The sequence below is a fragment of the Delphinus delphis genome, chromosome 16 (genome assembly GCF_949987515.2).
Source record: "Delphinus delphis chromosome 16, mDelDel1.2, whole genome shotgun sequence".
Lineage (NCBI taxonomy): Eukaryota > Metazoa > Chordata > Mammalia > Artiodactyla > Delphinidae > Delphinus > Delphinus delphis.
The window spans coordinates 58,573,756-58,596,411 of record NC_082698.1 but is presented as its reverse complement, the minus strand read 5'-3'; the positions used below and the strand labels follow the sequence as shown (position 1 = coordinate 58,596,411).

The 22,656-nt window shown below is 36.3% G+C and overlaps 1 protein-coding gene across 4 annotated transcripts in view; it reads left to right on the top strand.

The window, feature by feature from the left end:
* ADK (adenosine kinase) overlaps nucleotides 1-22,656 on the top strand; it is a 486,415-nt gene that overhangs the window by 37,827 nt on the left and 425,932 nt on the right. For all 4 annotated transcript variants that reach the window (XM_060034751.1, XM_060034754.1, XM_060034753.1 and 1 more), the window contains one exon: nucleotides 3,502-3,576. In XM_060034751.1, the coding sequence (XP_059890734.1) occupies nucleotides 3,502-3,576 (75 nt within the window). The remainder of the gene's footprint in view (nucleotides 1-3,501; nucleotides 3,577-22,656) is intronic.

Genomic DNA, 22,656 nt, shown 5'->3' with positions numbered 1-22,656 from the left:
GAACTGCACCCTTTGGAGTTGTCCAGGGGACAGCCTGTACACTTTTACATGGGAATCCTTAGGTACGAGTTGGGCAGAAAAGATTTTCTAAGAGAGCTGGCATACGAGAAATTTTAAAAAGGTGAATGGGTGTTTGCTAGGCACAGAAGTATAGGGGAAGGACCTTACAGTCAGTCTTTTTCAGGGCACAGTGAGGTATTATGATTGGAAAATGGATTGTATGTGTTAGAATGGTGAGAGATAAAGTTAGAGAGGCACTGTATTTCAGTGATTGTAATAATGCACATTTCTTCACATTTTAACATCTCTCAGATGCATTTATGCCTTGCAATCTCCATGGGAAGTTGGAATCTTATGATTCATGGCATCTCAGATTTGATGAAATATTGTAGGTTCCAGCTAGACTCAATGTCCTTTATGTTTTGTATTTTATCCTCTACATAGTTGTAAGGGGAATAACTTTTAAGTGGAAAAATATCATTATTTGTTTAAATAATATAATTCGGTGATATTGTACAGGATTTATTGTGGCTAAAAAAATAGCAGCAGTGTAGGAATTTAGGCAAGGTCTGTAGAGGACCTAGTTAAAGGCAGCGCCAGTCGGGTGTTGTGGGGTTCCTGGTAGATGAACTGTTGGAACAAACCAGGAAGATGCAGTTACTACTAAGAATGGTGCTTATTGATGGAGAGAGAGGAATCACATATACAGTTGAGTTTTCTGAATTTAAAAAGGGGATGATTGCTGTAACAGTTAAGGACACTCATCAATAGTGTTTATTCTGGCACCAGATGTAAGTAAATATTTTTGCTGACCAGAGGGCTAATCAATATCAATATATCAATAAACAAGACAAAGTTTTCTCAGGATCTTTTACGTAATATCTACGTCAGTGTGTAGTATTTGTAGGTTGTCTAACAAAATAATAATTATAGTATAGGTTTATGTTGGATGGAGCCTGAATTATGAGACACTTCAAAATTACTGACCAAAAAAAAAAAAGAAAGAAAGAAAAAGTCATTCAGAATCTTTCATCCTAGCATCCATTCCAGGAAAAAGACATTGCTAACATTTGGAACAAAACAATAATCCTAGTATGGGTTAGTCATAGTTTTTGGCCACAGACCAGCCCCCATCTTGTTCACATCTAATAGGACAAGTTCAAAGTAAATGCTTACTTAAATAGTATCTTCATTGTTTAAGAAGGGTGATACAGTATTTACTGGCGTGGACACTAGTTTGTATTTAGGAAACTAGCCATTTTGAAGAATTAGTGTTTTTAACAAAGTTAATTTGTCATACTAGAATGAAATCATATAATAGTTTCTCATTTACGTACACTGATGGAGAGGAAAACGACGTGAGTAGTTTAAACTTATTTGCTTTTGGAAATAATTGTATAGTTTTTACTTAACTTACTGTTTGAAGACACCTTTTATCTGCTGTTTTAAATTTTATTGTCCCCACCTCTTACCTTAGCCACTGTTGCTGCAACAGGTTCCACACAGGCTCCGGACAATTCCAACTTGACAGCATCTCTCATCAAGTACACATGCTGTGTACTTCTTGCAGTGAGGAACAGTAGTCAGTGTATAAGTTCTTCCTCTTTTGTCCTTTACACGCGGAGCTCTGAATCACATTTTACATATTCTTCTCCATAAGCAAAGGTTTTGTTGGACAAATAAGTTTAGGAATGAGTTTAAACATGGTTATTGTGATTCAGTGTGCTCATTTTCCCCCATAATTCTTTGTAGAAACCATAGGCCCAGAGAGGTTGAATTAATTTGGTAATATTATTTTTAATAAATTTTCAAATAGAGTGTTATGAACTATTTTGAGAATGCAGGAGATGTGCAAAGGACTGACTTCTTAAAAAGAAGTATCACAGTTACATTCCTTAAAACCAAGAGGGGGGCTTCCCTGGTGGCGCAGTCGTTGAGAGTCCGCCTGCCGATGCAGGGGACACGGGTTCGTGCCCTGGTCTGGAGGATCCTACATGCCGCGGAGCGGCTAGGCCCGTGAGCCATGGCTGCTGGGCCTGCACATCTGGAGCCTGTGCTCCGCAACGGGAGAGGCCACAACAGTGAGAGGCCCACGTACCGCAAAAAAAAAAAAAAACCAAAAAAACCAAAAAACCTAGAGGGGACCAGTTGGGGGTGGAGAGACTGACATGGGGACAGGAGGATATTTTTTTGTGATGATGGAAATGTTTCATATTTTGATTTTGGTGGTGGTTACATTACTGTATATATTGAACTGAACACTTAAAAAGCGTGAATAAAAAGAAACAACCAAGCAGCTCCCCTGTGCTTTTTTAAAGAAAAATAAACAAGTTCTAAGAGTTTTTATTGTTTGACTAATAATACAGAAATCAGGCAGAGAAGTCCCTAATGAAATGATGGTCACGTTTTACTGTATCTGCCTGTTGATCCTTCATTTTCTAAGCACTTATTTTCTTTTTATATTAGACTTTTATTTTGATTACAGATGCCCGTGTGAATAAATAAATGCCTTGTCTTTTATGCCTCCCCCATCATTTTTCTTTAAATAGAAAAAGGGACAAATTTCTCCTAATTGCATATTCAGCCATAGTTGCCCAATCTGTGATTTTAATAAGAGACTGTAATTCAGTCTTCTAAATCATTTTACACTATAATTGTAGGCTATACCTCGTTCTCCTAAAGAAACTTTTGGGTATCAGTCCTATTGATATTACTGATAACCTCCAAATGGTGAGGAGGGTAACTGGTATGGAGGCAACTGGAAGAGAGCTTGAGCAAACTAGATACCAATGGGAAATTGCACAGAGGCAAATTTTATTGCATAAACTAGAAGAATGGCTCTCATTGAGGCTGACCCAGCTATGGCCTCTGGTCCATTTCTTGCTGTCAGTTGGTATCAGTTGTGGTGGAATTCTATCTTTCCCTCAGTTTTGAGCCATATTGTAATCAGTTATGGAAAACAGACTCCCTCAAAGTCTGTTAAATGTAATTGAAAATTACACTATCTATGATACCCATTGTGAAGGTCCCACCCCAGTCATTCAGTTTTTGAAGGGTAAGGCTGTTGCCTGGATTCCTCCAGGACTTGCTGTATGCTCCCTAATAAACTTTGATTAGATCAGTATTTTACTATCTAGAGAGTTAAATATCTATCATGTTTGTTGAGTATAAAACTTTATTGTGATAGACCTTAAAAAAATTGAATTTAATTAGCTTTAGTCATTAGCTGTTAAATATTGTGGAAAAAAATCACATGATCTGGTTTCTTCTTTTGTTATGTTTTATTTCATCCAATTTAAAAGTCATTCTCTTTTCTAAATGGCTTTGTGCTTCCTCTAAAATGTCGTCCTACATGTAATAGGCAAATCAGAGGTTTAATAAACTAGTATGTTAAGTTTATTTCCAAGGTAAAGTGAAGATATTTATTTTTATATTTGTGCGTTTTACACATCACCTTACTTTCACAAGTATTTCTAACTTGTATTTTGTGTTTTTTTTTAGTGAAAATATTCTCTTTGGAATGGGAAATCCTCTTCTTGACATCACTGCTGTGGTGGATAAGGATTTCCTTGATAAGTAAGTATTAAGCTCTTCATATGTACTATGTGAAACTTACATCTAAAGAAAAACTGAAAATTTTAGAATTGAATTTACTGTTTAACATCTTCAATTGGAGGAAAATTCAGGAAATTTAAATCTGATAATAGCAAGTGCACCATTATTATTTATTGAGTAATTGACCGCAGTTTTCCCTGGGAAAACTTAGGTACATTTGTTCATTCCTGTTGCTACTTTCACTTGAAATTTATTTTTTTATTCTTTGCAAGGAAGAAGTATGTGAATAACCTAATGATTTAATTTCCACATTTTAAAATTACTGTCAGTGAACTAAATCTATAGTGGTACCATGACATGGGAGAAGGAATAGGATTAGAGAGGGCAAGAAGAATATGTAGGACTTAATTCAGACACCGTGAATCTCCACTGTTTCCCCCTAATAATAACTTTTGTTGTTAATTTAGCTGAGAAATCATTTTGTTTATTTATCTGTCTGTGATGATTTGGTGCAAGGAAAAAAAAGTACTAAAAAATATTTAATAATGAGAAATTAAGATCCCCTTCCCCTTGAACACCCCAAGTTCTATGCCCAGGGACAACCACTTTTAAAAAAATATTATTGAGGTAAAATTTACTTAAAATTAAATGATAATTTTAACTATTTTAGAGTGTATGATTCAATGACTGCTAGGACATTTGCAGTGTTGTACAACCGTCACCACTATCTAACTCCAGGACATTTCATCACCCCCAAAAGAAACACATAGCCATTTAAGTGGTCATTTCAGTATTCCCACCTGCCCTCCCCACCTCTCCCCAATCTCCTGGGAGCTACCAGTGTGTTTTCTGTCTCCATGGATTTGCCTGTTCTGGATATTTTATTTCATATAAGTGGAGACATACAATATGTGGCCTTTTGTGTCTGGCTTATTTTACTTAACATGATGTTTTTCAGTGCTCTTCCATGTGTCATCAAAACTTATTATTAGGGGGCAATAGTGGAGATACATGGTGTTTGAATGGTGGATGGATGTTTGAATGGATACATGGTGTCCTACATATTCTTCCTGCCCTCTCTAATCCATGTTGTAGCATGTATCGGTACTTCATTCCTTTTAAGGCAGAATAATATTCCATTGTTTGTATATACCACAGTTCGTTTATGCATTCATCAGTTGGTGGAGCCATCGGTTGATGGGCACTTGGATTGTTTCGGTTTTTAGCTATTATGAAGAAGGATGTTGTGAACGTTCATGTACAAGTTTTTGCATGGGTATATATTTTCATTTCTTTTGGGTATATGTATTGGAGTGGAATTGCTAAGTCAGATGGTAATTCTGTGTTTAGCTTTTTAAAGAAGCATATCCTTACCAAAACGTGGTCTTTTTTCCCTTTTTAAAATTATAGCCATCCTGGGACTTCCCTGGTGGTCCAGTGGTTAAGACTCTGTGCTTTCATTGCAGGGGTCATGGGTTCGATCCCTGGTTGGGGAACTAAGATCCCACATGCTGCGTGGCATGGCCAGAAAAAAAAAAAAGGAGAAAAAATAAAATTATAGCCATCCTAGTGGGTGTAAAGTAATATTGTGGTTTTGATTTACATTTTTCTAATTATTAATGATGCTGAGCATCTTTTCATGTGCTTATTGGCCATTTGTATATCTTTGGAAAAATGTGTATTGAAGTTCTTCACCCATTTTTTAATTTGTTTTTTGTTGTGGTTGTAAGAATTCTTTATATATTCTTTTTTTTTTTTTTTTTTTTTTGCGGTACGCAGGCCTCTCACTGTTGTGGCCTCTCCTGCTGCGGAGCACAGGCTCCGGATGCGCAGGCTTAGCGGCCATGGCTCACGGGCCCAGCCGCTCCGTAGCATGTGGGATCTTCCCGGACCGGGGCATGAACCCATGTCCCCTGCATTGGCAGGCAGATTCTCAACCACTGCGCCACCAGGGAAACCCTATATATTCTTAATACTAGACCCTTAATAGGTTTATGATTTGCAAACACTTTCTCCTATTCTGTGGGTTATTTTGACTTTCTTGAGAGTATCCTTTAATGTGTAAGTTTTAAATTTTGATGAAGTCCAGTTTATTTTTTCTTTTGTTGCTGTGCTTTTGCTGTCATATCTGAAAATCTGTTGCTAAATCTAAGGTCACAATGATTTATGCCTATGTTTTCTTCTAGGAGTTTTAGTTTTAGCTCTTAAATTTAGAGCTTTGATCCATTTTGAGTTAATTTTTGTATCAGTTGTGTGTTAAGGGTTCACTTCATTTTTTTTGCATGTGGAAATTTAGTTGTCCCTGCACCATTTGTTGAAGAGAGTTTTCTTTTCCCCATTGAGTGGTCTTGGCCCTCTTAAAAATCCGTTGACCATAGGTGTTTGGGTTAATTTCTGGCTTCTCGGTTCTATTCCATAAGTCTGTATGCTTGTCCTTATTCCAGTACCACACTGATTTGATTACTGTAGGTTTGTAGTAAGTTTTGAAGTCAGGAAGTGTGAGCCCTCCAACTTTGTTGTTGTCTTTCAAGGTTGTTTTGGCTATTCAGTGTCCCTTGCAATTCCTTGTTACTTTTAGGATCAACTTGTCCATTACTGTAAAAAAGGCAGTTGGAATTTGGAATGGGATTGCACTGAATCTGTAGATCAGTTTTAGAAGCATTGCCATTTTAACAATATTAAGTGTTCCGATTCATGAACAGGAGATGTCTTTCTTTAAGTTGTTTCAACAGTGTTTAGTAGTTTTAAGTTTAGAAGTCTCGCATTTCCTTGGTTAAATTTAATTCTAAGTATTTCATTATTTTTGATGCTACTGTAAATGGAATTGTTTTCTTAATTTCATTTTTGGATTGTTCATTGCTAATACATAGAAATACAACTGATTTTGGGGGATAACCATTTTTAACAAATTCTGTTTTTTAATGTCTTGGAGATTATCTTTATAACTCTTCATCTGTATAAATTCGAGTGTCAAAGGATCAGGCAAGAATTTATAAATGTGTAAATTTGCCCTATTGTAATATAATAGGAAATAGGTTGAGGCGCCAAGGACAAACTGGAGAATGTGTCTTATCCTAAGAAATTCAGATACAAATTTTTAAAATATACTTTGCTAATCAGAAACACTCCTGCATACAATTATGTTAATGGTTTTACTTCTGATTGCCTTGTACTTTTAAATGATATAATATACACACATTAAAATATTTTCTTGTATCAACTTTCAATAGAATCCTTAGACTTCTCATTATATAGAATTAGAAGTGCCTCTATTCTTCCGTCTGCTACTTCGCTCCTTTTAAGTTCTGTTAACCTTCTACTTTAACTCCTGACTCTAACTTCTAGTCTAACTTTTAACTTTCTACTTTCTAACTTCTGTTTAACTACATTTTTTATTTTAATAAAGATTGATATGTTTTCATTCTGTTAGCTATCTATAATTGTCTTACCAACTTTGAATACAAAGTGGTAGTGAAGATTGAAACTCACTTAAACATACTTAATACTAGTATCACTGTATTTATCCCTTTTTTCAGAATTAAATAGTATACTAAGAATGTAGAGTAGGTGTAACGTTTGGAATGTAATTAGAGCACTTAACTCTATTAACAAACTAAAGAAAGAAAAATCACATTGTCATCTCAATAGATAGAAAAACCATTTGCCAAAACTACTATCTATTCCTGATAAAGTTTCTTATAGCGTTCTTAGAATAGAAGGGAACTCCTTTAACCTCATAAAATTTGGGTTAGGGAAAAGCCTACTAATAACATAATTCCTAATGGTGAAAGTCTGCATGCTTTCCCCTCAGATCAGAAACAATTCAAGGATGTCCACTCTCACCACTTCAAAATGTATACAGTGGTCCTGAAGATTCTGTTCAGGACAATCAGGCAGGAAGAAGTAAAAGACATCCAGGTTGCAAAGAAAGGAATAAACTGTTTTTATTTCCAAAAGGCATGATCATTTATGTAGAATAACTGATGGAATCTACAAAAAAAGCTACTACCTGATTTCTAGAATTATTATAAAGCTACAGTAATCAAAACAGTGATATCAATGTAAAGTTTGATGGCATAGAATAGAAAGTCCAGAAATAGACCCACGCAGAAATGGACGACTGATTTTTTTGTAATTAATTAATTTTTGGCTAGGTTGTGTCTTCGTTGCTGCACACGGGCTTTCTCTAGTCACAGCGAACGGGGGCTACTCTTCGTTGCGGTGCATGGGCTTCTTATTGCCGTGGCTTCTTGTTGCGGAGCACGGGCTTCAGTAGTTGTGGCTTGCAGGCTCTAGAGCGCAGGCTCATTAGTTGTGGCGCAAGGGCTTAGTTGCTCAGTGGCATGTGGGATCTTCCTGGACCAGGGCTTGAACCCGTGTCCCGCTTTGGCAGGCGGATTCTTAACCACTGTGCCACTAGGCAAGTCCCTGGACGACTGATTTTTGACAAAGGTGCAAGGCAGTTCAGTGGAGAAAGGATTGTCTTTTCAACAAATAGTGCTTGAACAATTGGTTATCAACATGCATAAAAATGAACTTAGATCTGTATTTTCTACCATATACAAAATTAACTGATAGAACTAAACGTCAAGCCTAAAAGTATAACACTTCTAGATGATAATATGGGAGAAAATCTTTGTGACTGTGGTTTAAACCAGAATTTCTTAAATGTAGAACACCAGAAGTATGTTCTATAAAAGAAGAATTGATAAGCTGGACCTTTTCAAAATGAAAATTTTTACTATTGGAAAGACACTGTTATAAGAATTAAAGGACAAACCACAGGTTTGGAGAAAATCTTTGCAAAGCGTATGTCTGATAAAGGACTACCAGTCAGAATACATAATGAACTCTCAAAACTCAATCAGAAAAGAAACAACCCAATAAAAAAATGGGCAAGGCATTTGAACATTCACCAAAGATATATGGATGGCAAATAACCACATGGAAAGGTACTCAGTCTCTTTCATTATTAGGGAAATGTAAATTAAAGATACAGTGAAGTACTACCACACATTTGTTAGAATGGCTAAAATTTTAAAACAAAGCATACCAAATGTTGGCTAGATAATGGAGGAACTACAGCTTTCTTCTCATGGGGAGTTAAAGTGCTGCACTGAATTTCAGTTTAAAAAGTTAAACACACGTCTATTTGATCCAACCATTTCATTCTTAGATATTTACCCAAGAGAAGTGAAAACATGTGTCCGTACAAAGATGTGTTCACTAATGTTATGGTGATTTTTGTTTTTAATAGCTAGAACCTGAAAGTTATCTAAATGTCTATCAACAGGTGAATCATTAAACAGATTGTTTACCCATACATTAGAATTCTAGTCAGAAATAAAAAAGGAATAGAGTATTGTTTGGATGAAACTCAGAATAATTGTGTTCATTGAAAGAAGCCTGACAAAAAAGAATACATACTGTATCATTCCATTTATATTGAGATTATAGGGAATTCAATTTATAGTGACAGAAAGCAGATCATTGGTTTCCTGTGCATATGCCAGGGTGTGGTGGAGGGCAGGAAGGAGAGATTACAGAGAGACAGGACCGAGCTTTTAGGAGTGTGTTCATTACCTTGATTGTATAATGATTTCATGAGCATATACATGTATCAAAACTTACCAAATTGTATACTTTAAATATTTAAGATGTATGTCAGTTACATGTCAGGAAAACTTTATAAATAGAACAAAATAGAATCAATTGACATGAATTTATGCGTTTAAAGTTAGAACTCCTTTGTTTGCTTAGTGTGAGATGTTTTGCCCAGGAGATCAACTAATTGATTGTCACTGTTTAAAAAAAATTCTAATAGCATATAAAAGTACAAAGAGGAAGTAAAAAATCTTGAAATTTTATGACGTGTAACCAGTGTTAAACTGTTTTGATGAACATGCCCCGGACATCTATGTATAACCCAGAGAGATATTGTATATGTTTGTGTTTATGGGATAATACTCTGTGTAGTCTTAGGAAATTAGCTTTTTTTTCACTGTACACTATGTTTTTAAAGGTTCATGCAAATATGATCAGAGTGATTATGATGTGGCAGCTGTGTGCTGACACTATTGGGAACTCAAATAGCTTCTTTGTTTCTCTAGCAGCTGATCCCAAATGGCCAGCTGAAGTCTTATTTTTTTTATTTTAGGAGGGTTTTAATCAGTAAAACTGACTTTTGAAATCAGTACTTGGAGATAAAAGGCACATTTTTGAACTCTAATCATTAAAAAGTAGAGCATTCTCTTTCTTATATTCCTGACCATTTCTTCCAAAATACACTTGAAAGTGTTCCTCATCATTTCAACAGACTGTGTTTAACTTATGTTTTAGACCATGTTTAGATGAGTGTTTTATATTTGCATGGTGTAAAAATAAATTATCCAGGAATAATTTGCTAGGTACTATAACAAATGAATTAAATATATACTTACTAGTATCTTACACTATAAAAATGAATTAACTGTTAAAATTCTTATAAAGTATCTGTTTTTGTGATTCTGATTTTTTTTTAAAAAGTACTTGGCCTTTTCAGTTAAAAAAATAATTATTGTAAAACTAGTACTAGTTAAAAAGTAAGCTAGTGCTGAAGGTTTTTAAGGAAAAAATCAGTTCTTTGCTGCATCTTCCATCTTTCCCCTTGCTTTTACCCCATTCTGCATAAGTGCTGTTTTTCCAGAAGATTTTAAATTCTATTAGCTGTTTTTTCCTGGTATCTGCCTATTTCTAAATAATATGCTAGTATTTGTGTGATTTTTCATAAGGGTGATTGATTGGAGAGGCAACGGACAAAAGTTCCTTTAATGTTAGGAAAGGATACAAGAACATGATTCCATTAGGAAGGATTCCAGAATAGAGGATACAATAGCACTGTGTGGAGGGGCACACTTGGTCTTCAAGTCACTGGGAGAATAGATGACCAAATCTTGTTACTGGGTGATGGTGGAGAGGATTCCCTCTGACCTTCTGAGAACTTTGCTTTTGCAATTCTCTCAGCATTTATACACTCTCTTGATTTTTTTTTTTTAATTGTTGGAGGGTCTCTGATTACTTTTGTCCTTGTTAACCAGGTTCTAGTTACTTGTCAGAAAGCCTCTGCATTCCTGAATGCTTACTGGGAGAATAGGTGAATTGGCGGTTAATGTCTCATAAATACCCATCCACCTAGCCGTCCTAAGCTTAGGGCTTTCTGAGGTCTATCTCTCTAGCTATTTCGATATTATATATAGTCTCTGTTACGATACCTAAGGATTTAGCTCTGTTTCACTCACACCATTTCCTCTTCTTCATCTTCCCCATTTTGTTATATTACATTAAAACAAATATAAAAAATGGTACAAATGAACCTATTTACAAAACAGAAATTGAGTCACAGATGTAGAAAGCAAACTACGGTTACCAAGGGGGAAAGGGATGGGTGGAGGGATAAATTGGGAGATTGGGATTGACATATATACACTACTATATATAAAATAGATAACTAGTAAGAACCTACTGTATAGCACAGGGAACTCAGTACTCTGTAATGACCTATATTGTAATAGAATCTGAAAAAGAGTGGATATATATATATATATATATATATATATATATATATGTATAACTGACTCACTTTGCTGTACAGTGGAAAATGACACAACATTGTAAATCAACTCTACGCCAATAAAAAAATAATTAATAAAATAAATAAAAATTTAAAAACCAGATCAGTAATCATTGTGAACAGAATTGTAGTCTTTGATTACTTATAAAACTTTTTTTCTTTCAGTGTATCTTGTGTTCATTTGCACTATTTTCTATACACTTATTCAAATTTTCAATAGCCACTCTATTAAGTCTGTAATGTGCCTAATAAGCACTCTCCCCGCTACCCGTTCTCCTCAAAATCAGTAAGTCTATCAACCTCTTTTCCTCTGGTGACCTCCCTTCTTCAGTTCTCCATCTTTGTGCTCCAAACTGAACTGGTTGTGTTGCTAGACTTGTCTTTTTTTTCTTTTCTTTTCCTTTTAAACAGCAGTCTTCCTTTATCTCATGTCTTCTTTATTGGTTTTCTGTGTGTGTGTGTGTGTATAGCATATCCATCAGAGAAAGAGTGCATAAGCATATGGTAATTTTTTGAATCTTTGTATATGTCTGATGATCTTTAACATTTTTTTCCCCTCACGTCTTACTGATTGGTTAGTATAGAGTTTTCTTTGAGAATTTTGAAGGCATGTGCCATTGTCTTCCAGCATCTAATAGAACTCTTTATATTACCAGTTTTTTCTCTATGCAAGCTTTTAGAATTTTTTTTTTGACCTTGGTATTAGTAAATTATCATTATGTAACATTTTGTTCTTGTGTTATGGATGCATTTTTCCCCCTTGTCTGTCTAAGTGTATTAGAGTTGGTTCTGTTTGGTTTTTGAATGTCTTTTCTTTCCTGCTTTATCTTTGTTCCCTGTGGATTGTTCTTTTCTGGTTGTTTATTGTGGCCTTTCTCCTTCATGGTGGAGCCTTTCCTCCAATATTAGGTGATCTTTGGCTGTCTGTTCTTATTTAAGGGTAAGACATTAAAACTTATTCTGTTTATTTGCAAAGGAATAAGAAAAAGTCTGGAAGGATATGTTCTAAACTCCAGCAGTCATGGGAGGGTGGGTTGGCTAAGGTGGGTACTTTTATTTCAAAATTCTATACAATTTAATATTTTTGTAACAATCCTTAATTGCTTTTATGAGTTTTTTTTTTTCTTAAAGCTTTAATGAAGTTATCTGTTGCTATGTAATAATAGTTATCTATTGCTATGTAATACATAACCACAAAACTTGGCTGCTTAAAGTAACAAACATTTAGTCTTTCACACGGTTTCTGAGGGTCAGGAATTTGAGAGTGTGGCATCGCTGGGTGGTTCTGGCTTAGGGTCTCTGATGAAGTTGTAGTCAGTCTGTTGGCCAGGGTGGCAATCATTTCAAGGCTCAACTGTGGCTTCCAAGCTCATTGATCTGTTGGCTGGCCTCAGTTTCTGAAGTGCTGTTGGAGTGAGGGCCTCAGTCCCTCACTTCATAAATCTCAGAGTGTCCTAAAAACATGGCAGCTGTTTGCCCTATTGCGAGTGACTTGAGAGAGAGTAATAGTGTAATTTTCCCTAGATGGAAGCTGCAGTCTTTTTTTTTTTTTTTTGCGGTACGCGGGCCTCTCACTGTTGTGGCCTCTCCCGTTGTGGAGCACAGGCTCCGGACGCGCAGGCTCAGTGGCCGTGGCTCACGGGCCCAGCCGCTCCGCGGCATTTGGGATCCTCCCGGACTGGGGCACGAACCCGTGTCCCCTGCATCGGCAGGCGGACTCTCAACCACTGTGCCACCAGGGAAGCCCTGCAGTCTTTTTTATAACCTATTCTTGGAAATAACATGTCATCATTTTTGCCATATGCTTGTTATTGGTCATACAAACCAAACCTGGTATAATGTGGGAAGGCACTACACATGGATTTGAAAAACAGGAGGCAGGGATCCTTGGGGGCCAGAAGGCAGGCTGTGATCGTCAGCCTCCAAGATGGCTCCTGATGATCCCCTCTTCCTGGCATTCTCGTGAGTAGTTCCCTCCCACATTGCACCATGGCTGATCTGTGTAATAGGGCAGAAGTGATGGTATCCTACTTCGGAGATTATGTTGTAAAAGACAGTGTCTTCCATTGTGGCTGCTCTCTTCTTTCTCTCTCTCGGACATTCAGACACCTTGTGAGAGGCTCACATGACTGGAGGTAGAGGCCTCAGGCCTATAGCTATTGAGGAACTGAGACTTGCCAACAACCATGTAAGTGAGCTGAGAAGTGGCTTCTCCATTCTCTGTTGAGCCCTGAGATGATTGCAGCTCTGGCTGACAGCTTGACTACAACCACGTGAGAGACCTTGAGCCAGAAAAACTCAGCTAAGCTACTCCTGGATTCCTGACCCTCAGAAACTGTATGGGATAAAGACTGTTGTTTTAACCTTCTAAGTTTTGGGTGAATTTGTTACATAGCCAAAGAACACTAATAAATAAAGCCAAAAAATTTTTTTTCAAACACACACACACACACACACACACACACACACACGCATACCCCACATTCAAAACCTTATTGGCAGGTTGGTATATGTGGGTTTGAAACCACTAGGTGGCGTTTCACGGGGCTCTGAGGCGCTCCGGTTCCTTATGTCTCAGCGCAGAAAGAATTCAGTGAGAGGCAAAGTGATAGATAAGAAGTGAGTTATTAGAGTAGGCCGCTTGTGAGGCTTACAAGTGGGCAGATGAGAAGGTGCTGCGCCCCAAGAACTTAGTGGGCTACAGTTTTATAATCAAAGGAAAAGTGGGAGGGGGAGAAGACCACCTTCTTCCTCATTCTTGAGTAGACATCACACTTCCATCATCAGTTCCTCCTCTGTGTCGGGCAGGGGAGTTTTCTTGTCCCTACGTGGTCAAACCGGGACTGTCATGGCACTATGGAAAAATTATTCCATGTCTCAGTACAATGAGGGTCTTTCACTTTGAAGTGTCACGTTTTTATAAATTATTGTTTTTTATGTGTACAGAGAGCATGTCCAAGGGGTCATTAACTTACTGAGCTCACTGGGCAGGATGTGGGTCTCATGCCACCATTGTTTTATTGTTTGGGGGCATGTCTCATACTTCTGTTGCATGGTTTTGTTGCTAAGCAAGCCAGCTTGGTTTTGTGGTTAAGCAAACCTGCTTTCTTGAGTGATCAATAACTTATAGGGGTGTCCCATACTTTTTTTTTTTAACTTACAATCCTCTGGTAGGATTAATTTATTTAATTACCTACTTCGTCCCTTTACTCTGTGCCTATCAGGTTGGGCTTGTTGACTGATGGGACTTTATTGTGGCTTGGTTATGCTAAAAACCTATTTTGGGCTTGTTGACTGATGGGACTTTATTGTGGCTTGGTTATGCTAAAAACCTATTCTGAAAGTCTAAAGAGTCTGTTCAGTTTCTTTACAGAAAAGTCTTCCATTTTCCTTTCTGAAGGTTTAAGCTTGGCTGCTTTATTCTGAGTTGGCCAGGGAAAGGGGGCTAGAGATACCATAATTAAGTAGGCAGTTTCACCTGTCTCTCCCTATTCCCCCTGGTTTGCCTGTTGTTCCTTAGTTCTGAGATACTTCTCTTTGGTTTCTTGAGGGAATAAACCTCTAATTTATCTCTAATTTATTTTAGGAATTGTAAATTGTGATGGTGAGATGGTAGTCCATTCCCTTACTTGTAGCTCCAGGCCTTATCTGTAACCTCTGAGATTTAGGGTTTCTGCAGGTGGACTAAGCTTGCTTATCATAAGTAGTCTCTTTCAATTGCAAATGAGATTTTAGTTTCTTTAGTGCTGCTGAGTTCCTCATCTGCTTTCCTTTTTCTGAAAATTTGTGGAAACCTTTTGACCATTAATGGTTAATTACATTAGTATTCTTTTTTTTTTTAACATTAGTATTCTTTTTGCTCCTGTAGGTGTTTGCCTTTTTTTGTGCCTTTATTATCATTTTAACAGTCTTGGAAGGAAGAGTAGATAATCTTTCTGCCATACATAAGTGGAAGTCCAAGGGGTGTGAGTGTGTGTATTTCACTATTATTATATGTACTATAGCAGGAAATGTATAACCATGGACTCATAGGATTTTTGAGACAAATTGGAATTTGGAGATAATTTAGTCTTCTTTATTCATTTTACAACAGCGGAACAGGCTCAGCAAAGTTAGATGTTTTGCCCTTGATTACAGTTAGCATTGCAAGCCTGAGATGGAATCTGTATCTCCTGACCCTATTTGTTTCTTTTTCTACCATGCTACACTAATTACCTTTATTTTTTAAACAGATGATTAAATTATTAACAGTTTGAACCTATTGTACAAACTAAGAATTAATAACTACATGCCAGATTTTGGGGATTCAAAATGGGTAAGCCTGGTTTCTATGTCAGAGCAGTCTCTGGATAAATAAAAATGATTTTCTCACTTTCCTTTAGTTCATATCTTTTGTTGATTACTGGTTTCATCTTTTGTTTTAACTGTTTAACAATTTGTATATTTATGTGATGATCTTAACTTATGATTTGCCAAACAAGCAGTGTTTTGAATAAAAGAGAGGGTTTTTTCCCTTTAATTTACAATTTCCTTTGACTTTCTTGACTCACGTTACTCTCTTCTGCTTTCTAATTTCTTACTTGAGAGGAAGCTCAATATATATATTTTTTTGTCCTAGGTTAACAATTTAGTATAAGCGTTGCATGCAGTGTTTATAAACATTGCTGGGGAGAGAGGCAATTAAGGAAAGTATCTTACTAAATCTTTTCTATATACAGTAAGCTCTTGGTGCAAAGGAACTGCACTATGCTTTTTTCTTACATGACCCTTGGCATGGTGCTGGATACATGTTAGGCACTTGGTGAATAGCGTTTGGCTGAAAAACATTTTTTTATGAAAGGCTTTTTTTGAAGTGGAGTTTTAAGTGTTCAATGTTAAAAGTTAATGAGAGGGCTTCCCTGGTGGCGCAGTGGTTGAGAGTCCGCCTGCCGATGCAGGGGACACGGACGGGTTCGTGCCCCGGTCTGGGAAGTCAGCCATGGCCGCTGAGCCTGCGCGTCCGGAGCCTGTGCTCCGCAACGGGAGAGGCCACAACAGTGAGAGGCCTGCGTACCGCAAAAAAAAAAAAAAAAAAAAAAGTTAATGAGAGAATTGATATTTTCTTCACATACATTTTTGTGAAGATATATTTTTCACATGCTATGTTTGTCAAGCTTTTCAGAGCAGTTTTTTAAAGAACAAGAACCATCATATTCTAATGGTCTTTGCACACAGGACTGGTATACAACAAAGGGTTGAATCTAAAGAAGGGCCATGGAGAATCCATCTGAAAAAGTTTCAAGAGTAAGGAGAAAAAACAAGAGTATAATAATTTTTAACAATTATTATCTGACAATAAAGCATTATTCAACATGTATTAGGTACGTTTTTATATGGTATTAGTTTAGTACTCATGACAACTTTATAAGGTAGTTATCCTCGTAAAGAATAACAGAGCTTAAGTCATTTGTTCATGACCAAAAAGTGTATCAGTCATTGTGCAGTAATTTGAAATACATGCTTGTTTTAATTGTAAAACCTGTATTCTTTATTTTCTACTATCTTACTATGGAAGTATTAATTTGAAAGTGAAAAACTCAATTATATATCCAGATTTTTTGAGTGTAAATTAAGTAGATACATAAAGGCTCATAAACTTAATGAAATTCTATTTTCCTTTTAGTATAGATATAGTGTAGATGAGAAAAATGTGTGTAGTTTGCTCCAAAAATTGTTAACATTTAGTTTTAATTAGTGCATCAGAGTAGATTAATAATTTCTTTGTGAGAGATTGAAAGACTCAACAATTCTCTTTTTGACTGAACTTTCAAAACAGTGCACTTCTTATGTTGGGAGGATGGTATGTTGTCTACAATTGACCTGTTTCCAGAATGGAGCAAGCATTGCCATGATTCAGAAATATCAACTAGATAATTATTTGATATTCAAAAATTAAATTTCTTCTAGAGTATCCTAGTCTTTATTTGAAGATTGTAAAGCTGGTTTTTCCCTTGAATAAGAAAAAATTAGGATCTGAGAAAAGCAGAATTAAGTTAGTTTGGGTGTATCCAATTTGCCAAAATATTACAACTGAAAATAAGTAGGACACGTGTGGTAGGAAGTAGGCTATTGAGAATAATCTTTTCCAGCATATTGAAGAGACACAGTGGGTGTGAGGGGAGGAGGAAATATGGAACATATAAATACTTCCAGATGAGTATTGGTGTAATTATGGGGAATAAAGGAAAGGAATGTATTAATAGGGATGGAAAACAAATATGTAAGACAGATTTGCCTTAATTTTTCCTGACACCATATAAATACCACAGAAGTAAGAGGAATGAGAGAATTAATGAAATGGTAATCAGGAAATAAAAGTCATCATTAGAAATAAAAATACTCAGTTTTAAGAAGGGAAGCTAGAGTAGTTCAGGAAATGTGTTTCTCTCACAGACATAAATCCTTAATAATATAATGATATGAACCTTAGGTAAATCTTGATTAATGTAAGCATACATGAAAGATACTACTTAATGTTTACTCCAAAAATACTCAAAGTAAAGTTGATCATAAATTTCAATGTTGATTATTCAATGCCAAAAATTTACAGATGAATTATTTGTATAAGTTAAGATGAATTACTTTGATAAATGATGTATATTAGGTGTGAAGGTGAAACAATATTTGGAGTGTCAAGTGAGACTCCTTATATACAGTTAAAAGCTATCATTGTTTTGTTTAAAACTAATTGTGAGATGCTCTGACACTTTTGTAGTTGTCTCTGTATAGCTATTCTGCAGTATTTTCTTCTACAAGTTATAACATTATGCTTTGTGTATTTAGGTCCTTAATTGATCCTGAACTGATTTTTGTATATGACGTGAGGTAGGGATCCAGTTTTTTTTGTTTTTTGTTTTTTGTTTTTTGCACCAAAATATTTTATTATTTTACAGATGTAAAGAGGAGAACTCTTTGATTCTATTTTTAAAATAAAGCAAATAATTGCTGGTCACAATAATCCTGAATACTCCTCAACTTACAACACCTTTTTGTTTGGGACTGAATAATAATGTTTCAAGATTCAGTAAAATTATTTGTCTTCATATAAACTAAACTTCTAATGTTGGTCATAACAGGAGTTTGCTACACTCAGAACATGTAGAAAAAAGAAGAGAGAATGAAAAACATGTTACAAAATTTGTCTCTGTTAACATTTGCAGAGAAAAACGAGAACAGACAGAGATTTAGAGAGAGAGAGAGAGAGAGAGAGAGAAGGAGAGAGGAACCATAATATGAATTACCATCCTCCCACCATCAAAATCTTCAAGGTGATAGGCAAATAAAGACAAACTTAGGACCAGAACTCGCAACAGGATAGACATGTATGTGTATTGGGATCCAGTTTTTAAAAAGGTTTTCCTTTTAGGGAATCAGCTATTATATTACTATATTATGAATAGGCCAACTTCTACCCACTGATCTGCAATGACAATTTTTATTTATCTATAGTTTGGTCTCTGGCTTCTTAACTTTTTTTTTTTTTTCCCTGCTAGTCTGTCTGTCCTTGAACTAATATAGCCCTATTTTTATTTTGTTACTAAAGCTTTACACTAAGTCTTGATGTCTGATGGGCAAGTCCCTACACTTCGTTTTTATTCAGGAATTTTCTTAGCTGTTCTTGGCTCTTTTCTTTTGTCCACAGATTTTAGAATAGCTTGTCAGGTTCTACAAAAATTGTTTCTGGGATTTTGTTTGGAATTACATTACCTTTATAGATGAATTTGGGAAAAATGAGATCTTTAACATATGAGTTTTTCTATCTATACATGTATTTCTCCATTTAGTTTATGTATTCTTTTATATATTTCAATAACACATAGGCTCTAAGTACATTAGATACAGGGTTGCAAAATGAATAGTTTTGATTTTTTTAGACTTACATATCTTATGGAGTGGTCATTGCTAAATTTGTTAGCTTCAAAAATTATAAAAATAAATGATTCTTGGAAAAAATTCAAACCATGTAGAAGAGATTAAAAGTAAAAATGAAATCTGGGGTAACTTACTGTCTCTGAAGCAGCAGTCCACTAGTACTTTCTGCAATGCTGGAAATGTTGTATATCTGTGTTTTCCAATATGGTAACCAGTAGTCACATTTAGCTTTGAATGTTTGAAGTGTGGTTAGTGCAACTGATGTGTTTTTTTTTTTGGGCTGTGCCGCAAGGCCTGTGGGATCTTAGTTCCCCGACCAGGTATCAAACCCGTGCCCCCTGCAGTGGAAGCACAGAGTCATAACCACTGGACCGCCAGGGAAGTCTGACCACTGATGTATTGAATTTTAAAATTTTATTTTATTTTAATTAATTTAAATTCAAATAGTAATGTGATTAGTGGTTATAGTATTAGACACTGTAGCTTAGGTCTTATTGCAAAATTTAGTTTTCTTCATAAGTGTACATTTTTGTTAGGTTTATTCTAGGTATTTTTAAAATATAGTTGTTGCTATTGTGAGTAGAATTTTTTTTCAACAACTTTTTAAGATTGTTCGTGGTATTTGGAAAGGCTACTGAATTTTGAATATTTCCTTTAGCTTAGTTACCTTTGCCCTTCTTTAAAAGAAAGATGATCTTCGGCTATTTTGATTTTTGTTTAATGAATTCCAGATTCTTAGAATTTGAAATAAACTGGTATTGAAATTTGAATTTGAAATAAACTCTGAATCTTTATATTATTTCATATTAAGTAATTGGTTTTGAGTTGTTCTGGAGCTTCTTCAAATAAGACCTAAATTATGGATGCTAAATGAACATAGACTCATTTATAAAGATTTCATTTTGCCCCAGATATTGTAAGACGGTATTCCTCGTGGCTTCTCTGATTTTCAGACCTGATTTTTTTTTTTAAACAACCTTGGTCTGTCTGTCTTTTTTCTTTTTTAATATTTATTTATTTATTTGGCTGCACTGGGTCATTAGTTGCGGCATATGGGATCTTTAGTGGAGACATGTGGGATCTAGTTCCCAAACCAGGGATCGAACGCAGGCCCTCTGCATTGGGAGCACAGAGTCTTAGCCACTGGACCACCAGGGAAGTACCTCCAGACCTGACTTTTGAGGAAATATTGAGGAAAATGGTATTCTTAAGGCTTACCTAAGCATGGATTCATTTTTAACAGTTCATTTGAGCTCAGTATACATTTTTTGGAGCACCTGCTTTGTGTTCAGCATTTTGCCAAATACTGGGACTACAGTGTTAAATAAGTTTCTTGCCTTTAAGCAGCTAGTAGTGTAATTGAGGAGACAAATGTAGAAAGAAATTGATTCATATACTGTGGCATTATAGAATACAGGTTAAGATTGTGCTCTGGAGTGACTTGTAGTTGTGTGACTTTGGTTATATTTCTTAATCTGTGGAAGCTCAGTTTCCTTGTGAATAAAATAGGAATATTATAGTAGGAATATTAAAATAGGAGTATTATAATGTGAGGATTGAATGAGATAATTTATGTATTTGCCATGTGCTAGCTAATATTATTGGCTACTAGACAGCTTGGAATGTCTCACATCTCTGTTACAGACAGTGGAGACAACTTGAGGGGGGTTAATAAGCAGGCGGATGACATGGTCAGATTCACGTTTAGAATGCTGTAAATCACTGTGTCTGCAGTAGGTCAGAGAATTTGAGGAGATAAATTAGAGGAGGCTGTAGTGATAGACGTGTTGAGAGATGGTGACCTAATCATTACAGTTAGGAGAGAATGGTCGGGAGAAAGTTCAATAATACTTCAGTGTTATAAAGGTAAGACTTGATGATTGATTTAATGAAAAGGGCAAAGGAGTCAGGGATGACATTCCAATGTTTAGTTTTGGTAAATGACTAGATGTTGTTATTTATAACTGAGTTAGGGAGTATGGGAGGGGGAGGACATGTTAGAGGGGATGGAGAGATTGAGTTGTTTTGTTCATGCATGAGATGAATGTGTGATATCTAGGTGGGCATATTTAGGAGAGAGTTTGATTTATGTTTCTGGTGGGTAGAGGATTCATGGTGGGAGAGACATGTAATAAACATTATATTTAATTGTAATTTGACATAATGCCATTCAATAAATGTTAGCTATTTTTACCATTATCATCATCATCGTTATCACCACCACTGCTGCCACCATTATTAAATAGGTAGTGTTTAAAGCAACCAATAGATAAGCCTTTCTAGAGGAAGGGCATAAAGTAAAAGGAGAAGTGGGGTGGAAGATAGAACATTTAATGGATGGGTAGATGAAGAAGTATGGTAGGAGATGGAGAAGAAATGGTGAGCTTGTAGCAGGAGAACTAAGATAAGGTCTCACAAAGAATAGTGACTTTGTATGACAGAGTGGTTAATAATATCAGATGTAACAGATTGGTAACATAAAGCCTACAGGAGTCCACTGGCCTTGACAATAGGATGTCAGTGGTGACCTCAGCTAAGTAAATCACAGTGGAGTGACATGTAGGGACAGAATCCAGACTAAAATATACTTAGAAATATATAGGAAGTGTGATACAACGTGGGCTAGTTTTGTTCATGTGGCCCAAGAGCCAAGTGGTGACATCTTACAAGTACCAAATTTAAAAAATTTCCTTTAATGAAAATATGTGGCTGGTTGTTATGAATAATTATCAATGATTTTTTTAAAATACAAAGAGTATAGTTCTATGTGTTTAGATTTAAATCTAGCTTAATTATTATTTCCTCCAGCTTTCTCTAATTGAGTTTTAATCCTCATCTAGTTGTTTTTTTTTTTTTTTGCGGTATGCGGTCCTCTCACTGTTGTGATCTCTCCCGTTGCGGAGCACAGGCTCCAGACGCGCAGGCTCAGCGGCCATGGCTCACGGGCCTAGCCACTCCGCGGCATGTGGGATCTTCCCGGACTGGGGCACGAACCCATGTCCCCCGCATCGGCAGGCGGACTCTCAACCACTGCGCCACCAGGGAAGCCCCCTCATCTAGTTTTTTAATGAGAATTTAAAATATTATTTTCATAAACCTTGTAACTTACTGCTGTTATTTGCATTCAAACCCCATGGTTTACTCTCTTAAAAAAATTAATTAATTAGTTAATTAATTTTTGGCTGCCTTGGGTCTTTGTTGCTGCCCGAGGGCGTTCTTTAGTTGCGGTGAGCGGGGTTTACTCTTCATTGCGCGGGCTTCTCATTGCGGTGGCGTCTCTTGTTGCGGAGCATGGGCTCTAGGTGCACAGGCTTCAGTAATTGTGGCTCGCAGGCTCTAGAGCACAGGCTCAGTAGTTGTGGCACACTGGCCTAGTTGCTCCGCGGCATGTGGGATCCTCCCAGACCAGGGCTTGAACCCACGTCCCCTGCATTGGCAGGCGGATTCTTAACCAGTGTGCCATGAGGGAAGCCCACCATGGTTTACTCTTAATCTGTTTCTTTATAAGCCTCTTAAATTTCAGCTTTAGTGAAAGCTGAAAGATTAGTGGATTAACACTTTTGATCTCCTTTTTCTTCCTT